Source organism: Acyrthosiphon pisum, chromosome X (assembly GCF_005508785.2).
Source record: "Acyrthosiphon pisum isolate AL4f chromosome X, pea_aphid_22Mar2018_4r6ur, whole genome shotgun sequence".
Taxonomy (NCBI): Eukaryota; Metazoa; Arthropoda; class Insecta; order Hemiptera; family Aphididae; genus Acyrthosiphon; species Acyrthosiphon pisum.
The window spans coordinates 126276399-126287706 of record NC_042493.1 but is presented as its reverse complement, the minus strand read 5'-3'; the positions used below and the strand labels follow the sequence as shown (position 1 = coordinate 126287706).

The 11308-nt window shown below is 27.8% G+C and overlaps 1 protein-coding gene across 3 annotated transcripts in view; it reads left to right on the top strand.

Moving 5' to 3' along the window:
• Positions 1-3394: 3394 nt before the first annotated feature.
• Positions 3395-11308, top strand: part of LOC100574933 (PAX-interacting protein 1-like) — a 16305-nt gene continuing 8391 nt past the window's right edge. Inside the window, exons 1-10 of one of the 3 annotated variants that reach the window (XM_016809383.2) lie at positions 3395-3860; positions 4580-4691; positions 4759-4881; positions 5413-5577; positions 5661-5756; positions 5852-5945; positions 6483-6537; positions 7500-7693; positions 7757-7866; positions 8540-8689. In XM_016809383.2, the coding sequence (XP_016664872.1) occupies positions 3845-3860; positions 4580-4691; positions 4759-4881; positions 5413-5577; positions 5661-5756; positions 5852-5945; positions 6483-6537; positions 7500-7693; positions 7757-7866; positions 8540-8689 (1115 nt within the window). In that variant the 5' untranslated portion in view covers positions 3395-3844. Of the gene's footprint in view, positions 3861-4579; positions 4692-4758; positions 4882-5412; positions 5578-5657; positions 5757-5851; positions 5946-6482; positions 6538-7499; positions 7694-7756; positions 7867-8539; positions 8690-11308 lie in introns of all 3 variants that reach the window. The other 2 variants (XM_016809378.2, XM_003240792.4) reach the window with 2 other exon arrangements.

Sequence of the window (11308 nt, the reverse complement as noted above, 5' to 3'; positions counted from 1 at the left end):
AAATAAGGAGATTCCTTGGTACATTCTAATTGTTTTAGAGCAGCACAGTTATTACTACCTTGGTCACATATTACCGCAGTAACAATTAATCCTACCTCTAAAGCATTTTCAATCACATCACTTATTAAATTCTTCAATTCAAGACATCTAGTTGACGAAGCAGATAAAAAATATGCAAGAGGTAATTTCCATTTTGAGTATAAGCCTCGGGCAATAAATACTAACGCTTGAGAGGCTACTTTGTCATTTCTTCCTTTATGTCCAAGATCCTCATAACCTTCAACTACATCCAAGTATTTAAAATATTCCAAATATTTTTTTATGGACATCTCATCAAAAGCAATGACACAATACTTTTGTTCATTATCCATCGCGTTAACTTTAATTCTTATTTGTTCCATATAACTATTTACAAAACTAGGTGAAAACTTTGAACTACCAATCCATTCTTTAATAGTACTTAAACCAGGTAAATTAATTTTTTGTACATTTCTTAAAAATCTATATGTTCCGGGTGAATTATATAAAAGGGAAATCGCAAATTGCTTTTCTTCAACTGACCACGGTTGTCTAGATTTATTTGCTCAAAACATTTGCATTTCAGAAAGTACTCTAGAATTAGTACTCTTATAGTTTATTTTATTTTTGAATTTATTAGCAATTTTTAATTTATTTCTTACATTAAACAGTTTTGTTTGTAGTTTGCATACCATTGATGATTTACAATTTAATTTTTTTTTTTTAATTTCTATCACATTTCTCATTTTTCTTATGAATTCAATATTTCCTTATGAAACAAAACCAGAACAAATTTAATTAGAAAATAAAAAAGGTAATTAAATTATACATATATATACATATGCATTGATTGAAAATGAATCTATGATATAGGTAGCATAAACTTATTAATATATACATTGTACATTTGTACATCATACATCAAAGGTTGGCAAGTTAATAAGAATAATTAACTCAAGTTAAGTGCACACAGTGGCACAACTTTACAATAAAGAGTCCATGTAAACATTTCCAGACTAGGAAAATTCCCGTTACCCGCTAATAAAAATTTACAACAGTCATACACTCATACCTTATTTTAACTCTAAAAAAATTGTTTTTCTCATAAGTCATCTCGTAAGTCATAGTTAATAAATAATTATTATTATTTAGATTTACAAATATTTTTGTAAAATCAAATATAAAAATGAACTTTTCTTGTTTTTACATCAAAAGTCAGTAATAATTTTGTTTATATCCAATTTAGGTTTTTTTTTATTTTTCAATATTTAATAGTATTATATTTAATAGACTGATATTCAAAAGGCGATCTTGTTGAATTGAGTTTTGCAGGTAATTCTTAATCAATTTTAGTAGTATTGTTTTTAAATTAAAAGTTAAAACAGATATTATAATCTGTGTATTTTACAGACTATGGTACCTACCTATATAAGATCTTAGGGGCCCCTGTGAATAATTGCACACCCAATACTCTTGTAAATTGCACCACTTAGTGAACAGTGCAGTACATAAAAAGTTAAAAGTTGATAATTAACAAATAATACATTTAACTCTTAAAGTTTAAAGTGAACATGGAAAAAACATTAACTTAATTCAGTTTAAAAAGAATTAATCTATATTTATGATTAGTACATGAATCACATATTATATAGAGTACCTAATGGTGTTGTTTCTGATTTCTTAAATTACAATAAACAATTTGTACTGAACTTTTATTATAATATACACTGCAGCATACATAGATAGGTAATTATTGTAATTTAGTCATATCAATATATATTTAAATTATACATATTTCATAGTCAATTAATAATTTAACAAAATATATAAACGTAGATTATTTTTAAATCAACTGAATAATGGTAAGTTTTTTAACATTGTTTCAAGGTGGATTTATAAATTTACTTTGCATTGTTTTATTCTAATACCTAGTTAAATTTTTAAGTGATTTTATAATGTATGATATTATAATATATTATTATAAAATCAATAGTAATTCAAAATGAATAACTAACTAAGTAGTTAGGTAGGTAAGTTAAAAAGCTTTAAAAAATAACTTTTTGCTAAGTATGCCCGCCTTTGGTTTCATAATAATTAATATTATATTTAAAATTATTTTATATTTTATAAATTAATGCTTCTTGCTATATAAGTTCTATTGTAAATGTAGTTATATACCTAGACTAATTCACCAATATACTACTGACCTGATTTTTTAACCCATTCTTGTGCACGAAGAGGGTCATATTGGGAAAATGAAACAATGTTAACCAGGGTTTATCAACTTTACTTCTAAAACAGTTGAAGAACACACATTTATTTCTCCGAGCCATATTAATAATTATACAACAATACGACGGTTAATGACAATGTTTATGCTCAACTGCTCAAGTTCGACACATACAATGCTTTGACGATATAATATTACATAATTATACGTAGGTAATTCTATTTCCGAAAGTAGATATATGGATGTGTTTATTATTCATAACCGCATGACGTATCGGGATTTGGGAAATCCTATTAAACATACTTATTTGTCTATTCTATTAACTATGTCTATTAGCAATTAATAGGCAGTAGTGAAGTACACGCCTGCACGGCGGCATCGCCGGCCGCCGCAGTACCCGATTTAGCTGGTAATAAACTAGCGTTTCTAACGAGTCGGGTACATTTCCGATCGAAAGTTATTGCCAAACGATCACACGGCGTTGGCAATCTATGTATGTTTAATCTATGTCTTCTCTACATCGTGACTGGGGACCATAGATAACTATATATATATAACTATACAACCTATAGATGAATAATATATCTGAAGTTACTGTAGATTATTATTGTTAATAGATAATAATATAGACTTTTTTATAAATTATATAAATATTTTATTGACGAAGGGAAGGGCTTAAAAAAATACGGCTTTTGGTATATAGGGCTTTTTTCGGTTCACTAATAAAGTAGCGCCGATCATTAGCTAGGCTGCCCCTGCCGATGAAGTCTAGTCACGCCTATGCTCGTCGATGTACTTTCATTGTTCGGACTTCAGATCATTGGTAAACACTTCACACGTCATCAGCCGATCGAGTTTCGCTTCTATGTTGTTCTATCTTCTATGTATTTAACATTACAGTATGCGACCTAATATTATGTACAACTGTACAAGTGGTGTCACCTTATCTTCTCTACATCGTGACTGGGGACCAAGGTGTATTGATACATAGTGTATCAATACACCTTGCTGGGGACCAAGTGTCCGAGTATAAGATTATGACGGGGACCGATTGTCCGCATACGGCATTTTTATGCGGGGACCAATATTGTCCAGCGATCAATTTTATTGAACTTTTACCACCTACATAATTATAATTTATAATTATAATTTATAATATTCCTTATAATTTTCCGCCAGGTTATCACCCATAACAATCGTGATTTCGACGCGTTTCCGTGTGGCGTGAAAATTATTGTGATAGCAATAAATATTTTAGTAAACCGCTCGGACATTATAATATTGTTTAGACGTATTCGATTGCCTTTTATTGCATTTTCGTTCCGCACGCCGTTCGTTTTTGGAGTCGGGTCTTCGAATTCTCCACCGCCCGACCACGACTGTTCAACGCGCGTTGTCGCCTTGTCGTTCGCAACGCGCCGCCGAGTCTTTCGTTTGTGTTACCGTGGACGATTTGCGCAGTTGATTCACGACGGTTGTTCCGTTTTCGGTCTCGTACTGTAATATAGGTAATCGTCATTGTAGTACCTACGCTTTAGTTTATACTTTTTTGTCGCCGCCGGTGGTCCCCGCCAAGTAATAGTTTATTATACCAGCATGCCGCCATCAACAGGTTAGTGCCGTCAATTATTGTATATTTCAATATACCTAATATTTGTATTTTTAGTCAATCGCATTGTGCGTATTGTGTGTCACTATCGGTTTCGTTTTTATTATTTGTTTATACTGGGCGCTCAGTAGTCAGTGCCTGCTTTTAAGGGCGTCCATTGGAAGGGACGGCAAGTGGTGGTCATGCCTCCTGGCATTTCCATGGCTATTATACATTTTTACATAATATACAATAATAATTGATACATTGAAGAAAGAAAATTGATAATCATTCGTTCTAACGTCTTCTTCTATAATCACAGAAATTAATTTAGTGGGTGATTTTCACTATGTACGTTATCCGACATAGTTGGATTTTCTACCAGGGTGGCCGAGTTGCACTTACTGCAACGAGTTACACCCAAAAGGAGTTAAACAGTCATATTTTTTTTTAAAGTTGTTGGTTTTTAAGTGAAACAAAGCGCACGTGATCAGCTAGTATTAATGTAAGAAAAATATGTCGATGATGTGACATCATCATAGATATTAAACTTAATAATAAGTTAATATTATTATTAAGTTTAATTTCTACGTACCTATATCATTGATTTTACCAAAGTTACCAAGTTCGTGATCGTGACAAGCTACATTTATATTAATATTTATTCATTTCAATAATGTACATAATATAATTGATATAATTGATATAAATTTAATTAATTATTTTTTTTTTTTTTTTTTTAGTGACAATCTTCTCTTGCTCAATTTGTTTTGAACCTTTAGGAGAATCTACGTCTTGCTTTGTAAAATGTGGACACGTATTCCACCTTGATTGTATTGAGGAATGGTTTTATAGGTGAACCATTTAATATAAGCTTATTGTTTGAAAAAATTTAATTTTTTGTGTTATTTTATGTCCAAAGATCAGAGACACAGGAACACTCATGTCCAAATTGTAGAATCATTGTAGAACCAATAATCACACTTAATCCATTGATCAATGAAAGCTATAAACTTATAACCACAGAAGAACTGGATTCGTTACGGTAAATATTTTTATACATACAAATAATATTGTATAAAAATTAAATTGTATATAATTTGAAAATGAATAAAACATTAGTTATTTGCTACTTCTATATAATTCTACATCATGCTATATAATTAATGATTTTGGCTATCACGGATAAATATTCAGTAAACAAGCATATTAATATAGATCTAAAACTTTTCTTGTGGTCTAAGTCAAAATTATTTCACTTTGATCAAAACTTGAACAAATCAAATGATACAAATTTTTTTATTATATCATATGGATAACAATACTCAGTACTAATCTAAATTATGATAATTTTGATTAAAAATAAAACTTATTTATAATAGATTTGTTTAAATAAAATTTATAAAAATAGTTAAAATTTTAATCCTTTATTTGGTTTTCTAATGAACTCATTAAGCAATGAAAATTAAAAATAAAAAGTATTAAAAACATAATAAATCAATAATAATTTTTCACATGAAAAAATCAGTAGGATAAATGAACTATATTGATAGACCAGAAACTCTTTTTTTTTTAGTAGGAAATTAAATGATGCTTGTGAAAAAAATTTAAACGACAAGTTCAAAGAGACAGTGCTCACATCAAAACTGTATACCTCGAAGAATCACTTAAAAAAAAGCCGTATTGCTGTTGATAATGTAGTTAATGCCTTATTTTCACATGACCTTAAAAGAAAGAAGGAGTAAGTCATCTTAGTATGCAATTTTTAAACTTGAATATTTTATAACATAAATGTATTATTTCTACTTTTATACAAAACAGTAGACTTGCAGATTACAAATTTAACGAAGAGCGAAGTAAGAGAATATTATTGCAAAAAGAGGTATACAATTACCAGGCAAGGATTACGTCTGAGTTCAAGTATAAAAATACTTTTTTGTTAATTTAAATATGTTAGGTTTGGTTTTAATTGAGTATTGAACATTTTTATTAATTTCATATTATTTATTAATTAGCGAATTAAAATCTGAAATAGAAAACTTAAAATTGAAAAAGTTGGATATTCAAAGTAAAAATCATGATTTTAAACAGCCAAGTACATCATCAAAGGTATATTTAATGTTTTTTTTTTTATATGCATTATGTTTTATCATGATGAAAAATTATAATGTTATATGACAGTGGCGTGGTGAACTTCATTAACTTATGAGGCACAATAATTTATATTATTAATTATAAATACTTATATAAATAATTATGTATTTACGTAAATGGTAACATGAGAATGATTGGCTTAGTGCCTTAGTCTTAGTGTGTACTTATTAAATTATTTACTATATGTGAAATGCCCCTAGTCTCCAGGACACCCACCATCCTTTTAGCTGAGGCACGTGCCTCAAATATAGTCCTCCGTCACGCCACTGTTATATGATATACAATATATTATATGTTTGGCCTTCAATTTAAATTGAGAGTTTTTATAATTCAAACAAAAACACAATTTAATTAAACTTTAGTGTTAAAAACTTATCAATATTGTCTTTAGCATAGGTATCTATGTGTTTCAAATTAAAGGACATTCAGTAAAAATATTAAATATTAATTATTTAATATGTTTATTTGAATTAATTTATGAATGTATTTCAGAAAGCTAGAAGGGAAAATGCACTTCCATGTCAAATACAGTCTCCTAAGTTACAGCGTAAGATATATAAAAATCTTTTTCTGGATAAAAATAATATTCTACAGTAAAAAAAAAAATAACATTAGTATAAACTTGATTAAATAAATATAAATTATAATAACTTTGTTTTAACATCACGCTTTATTAATATATTGAGTAAATATTAAGTGGCTTTGTAATAGTAAATATTTTTTCAGTGAATGTTATTATAAAGTAGAATCCTTTTTTTACAATGCCGTACATTATGATATTCTAATGCAAAACGATTCCCAGCTCACGTGCATTGTGTTTTCGTCATCTGGATATAATGATCTATTTTTGCTACCAATTTTCATACACAATCTCGTACACAATTGATCTAAGGAGTTGGTATCCTTCAATGAAATAATAAAGTGCTTCTAAGCTCTAAACAATCTGTTAACCGACAGTATAACCTGCACCTTGGTATTTATTTAATTTTCATATTAATTGTCTATCACAATAAAAACTTGGTTAGGTACCGCCAAAAACTTGAAATATTTTGTGGCTGCTCGGATACATAAATATTATGTTATATGTAGACTGTATAGTATAATTCATCATGTTTCATAATTTATTAATACATACAAATATTAATAATAATATTAAAATAATAATAATATTTTTATGTCAGCAAACAAAAGAAAAAATGGCCGAGATGGTAACCGCTCTACAAGTTACAGATCTGCTAAATATTAGGTGTCATATTAGCCACAGTAATGGATGGATGTGTTAAATTTAAATTCACTTATTTAAAATTTTTGTATGCAAAAAACAATTTTGAGCGAAGAAAGTCTGTCAGCCTATATTAATAAATGTATTTTATGATATAATTGCTTTTAATACCTTCTAAGTTTTAATTGCATGTAAAATTGTAGACATTGCATATTATCTTGATAGTTATTACAATATAATTTAATACAACAATTTAAGTTGACAGTTATTTATTTTTTAATTTGCAGCATCCACTGATGGTTTTCTTTCAAATTGTCATTTTTGGGTCGTCAATGAATATAAAAAAATATCTGGAGCGACCAATCACCAATATTTTAATGAAAACCGTATTATGGAGCATGGTGGAACCGTTGCATATCATTATACAAATATGGTTACACATGTGATTGGTATCTCCAGCAAAAATGCAGACGTTATTTTAGTAAAAATAATATATTGATATCTTATGTAAATATAATAATTATTGACATCTTAATTTTTTCAGGGTTTAAATCAACATAAAAAATGTGTCACTGATTACTGGCTCAGTGACATTATTGGAGAAAAGAAAATGAAAAAACCTTGGATGGTTCATCATTTTCCAATACCTTACAGGTATGATAAGCACTATTATAAGACATTGACAACGCGTGCCACATCCTATTAACATTTTGTTATTGAAAGAAGTGCAAAATGATTTGTGCATAAAAGTAATTTGGAGTAATTGAAAGTCATCCATCCAGTACAGTGTTGTACAACTTTAAATTTGATACAGTCAATATTAATTTTTTAAGAACAAATATGTATAATTTCTTTTTGACAAAATTTCTACTCAACACATTTTTTTTCAACAAACTATAAAGTTTGTTAAATAGAGGTTTGACTGTTTAAAGACAGATAATTAATAAACATATTACAGTAAATACTTAAACCAGGTTATTCTATATTTTTTTTAATAATTTAACCAAAGTTCACCCAAAAAAATTAAATTTTGGTTTTTTACTAATAAAAAGTCTGTCCAACAAAAACTAATTGCCAACTATTATGATTCTTAACTTGAACAGAGTATAGAGTATAGACAGCGATTAATAGCTGTTAGATAATAAAAAGTGACTTTTTCACGGTACTATCCAAATTCAATTTTAACAATCACATGTGATAAAACTGGTTTCCAAAAAAATAAAAATAAATATGATATATTGGATATTATATAATCTTAAACCTTTTTTTTTGCTTTGTGCAGGATAAAAAAAAAATGAACTAATTATTTTATATTATTATGTTTCAGTGTAGATGAATTACCATATGAACACAAACAAATAGCGATTGCTAATTTTCAAATAGATGAATATCATAAAATTAAAGCTATGGTTGAAATTACTGGGGCTACAGTAATCAATAAAATTTCGAGCAGTACTTTCATTGTAATTAGTCTAAAGTAAGAATTTATTATTAATAAACTTTATAATCATAATATTGAGGTATTAAAAATAATATCCAATAAAATTTAAAACAAAAATAAATGTTGAGATTCTATAATATTGAGGTATCTATACGCTAAATGTTAAATGATTGTTTTGAAGATTACTTTCGTCCTAATATTATTTTAATTAGATATTATGTCATATAATATTAGATAGAAAAAACTTAATAAGTTAAAGTTGATTAATAATTTAAGTAATTCAAATTTACAACAAACTTAAAAAAGAGGCGTACAATTTAATTTGTTGGAGACGTAATTACGTATTTACTAAATGGTAAATAATAATTGCCAATTTAAACAAAAAAATAAACGGTTATTTAATAATAAATTACCACTCTGTTGATCAAAAGCATCAATGTAGTTATGAAATTCGGGTACAACAGGAGCCAATTTAGTATAAGTATTATTTAAATCGTCTGTTACATCTTCATCTAAACAATAATAATTAATAAATAGTTGGTATTTTCATAAAGTATTTTTTTATTACAATTTTTTTAGTTATTAACCGAAATCATTGTCATCAAGTTCAGAACCAATGTTCTCCACAAATTCATCCATTAATAAATTAACAATATAATTATATAAATCAGTGTGTTACCTTATCAAAATTACACATACATATACAGGGTGATTGATTAAGCGTAAAACACTCATTATTTCAAAAAGTATTCACTTTTTTCAAATTTTTTTTTTCAAAATTTTAGATCTATGCTGTTCTAGAATTATATTTTTTTTTTTATATTTTTCACCATTATATTTATTAGGAAAAACACTATCAACTTCTGATTTTCAAATGGTAACCTATACTTTTAATTACATAAATTAATAAAGCTATTTTTTATATGAATTATCACGTTTAAATTTTCATTTTTCATTAATCCGTTGATGAGATATAACTCCTCAAAGTTGGGAAGTTTTGGCAGGTGTTTGTGTATTAATATGTTATACTTAGTCGGTAGATACCGCAGCAATTTGGATTTTTATGCCCCAGAGTAATATATATTACACTTTTCAAATCATTTCAAGTACAGTAAGCTTATAAGTTGTGCCCCTAAATGTATTGTAAAATGCCCATTTAGCAGGGCGTCTACCGTTTGCCCCACTAAAAGTGATTGCGGCACTGCAGCACTTCTCATAATAATACTTATCAATTATAAAGACCAGAAGCTAAAAGTAATAAACTCGATATCGGTCGAACCCAAAGTATAATAGCGATAACCATTCTTCCTACTCGATATAATAACTTATTATCATATTATAAGTAATTGGACCATAACTGTCGCATATCCATACACACGTGTAATCCCCACGACCCCGCTACAAGTCCTGTCTGATCATCATCGAAGGAAACAGTGTTGTCTGATTAGGCTGATTTTCGATTACTATAGATTACTCATAGATATTATAGATAAGTCTATTAATATCTATGATAATGTAGAGTATCGCTTGCTATGGTCGTACTCCGTGCTGATATCATAGTTACATGATTATATGATATGGATGTATACCCAATACCAGGTTGTTATTGATCACGTTATCACAATGCGTTGAGTAGATAACCGATAAATATTTTATTTGATTAAATCATTAAAAATATATATAATATTATGTAGGTATGAGGTAGGATAATCTAAGCTATGCGGTTGTCAACATTGAAGTATTTTTGGTGATGTTAGAATTGTTTTCAAGTTTGTCCTATAATCATTAAACAATAAGCATAGTTATACCTAGTATCATACCCAGAGTATGCAAATTTATGTGTATATACAATGTGTAAATACAACCATCAGAAGATTTATAATTGTATCTCAAATATAAAACAACATAAATCAAATGTTTGATTTTATCAAAACAAAAAAAAAAAAAAATGTAAATGGTAAATTATAGCTCATAAAAAAAAAAAATCTTGGTTGTAATTAGCCAGGTACCTACCTAATATTAATGTTTTAGATTTAGTGATTTAGTTAATTAGGAATTTCATGTATTGAGTATTAAGGATTTTTATAGATCTCTAATAATATAGGAATTTAATAAATACCTACCTATTACAATAATCTTAACAGAAAAATAAGGGTATCCTATAATTTTTTTGTGGCTGGAATATGTGTAGATATTTGTACCTACAAAACCCTGGGTAGTGGGTAAACAGAAAAAAAATTAAAAACTATAATAATTGTCCTTTAATAATTATAAAATTAAAAACATTTTATATTATAAAACTAATAATATAATAGCTATTTTTGGGTTTTTTTTTAGAGTTGACAAAATTAGTTTTTAAGTATTAGTCAATCTAATTTTTGTTTAGGATTAATTTGGTTTTGATATAATATAATGTTCAGATATAGAAATGCTACTAAACAGAGACATAAGATTGAAGAGAATTAGCATATAAAATTGGAGAAAAATTAAATTACAAGTTAACGCTCATTGTGATATTTCACTTAAAATAATATAACCTATAACTAATTTTCATGGCCGAATCCCCCACATTTTATAATAATATTCAGTGACGCCGATCCCTATGTAAAGGTACAGGGCTCTAGCCTGAAATTTTTTGTAAATTTAGGATGGGGC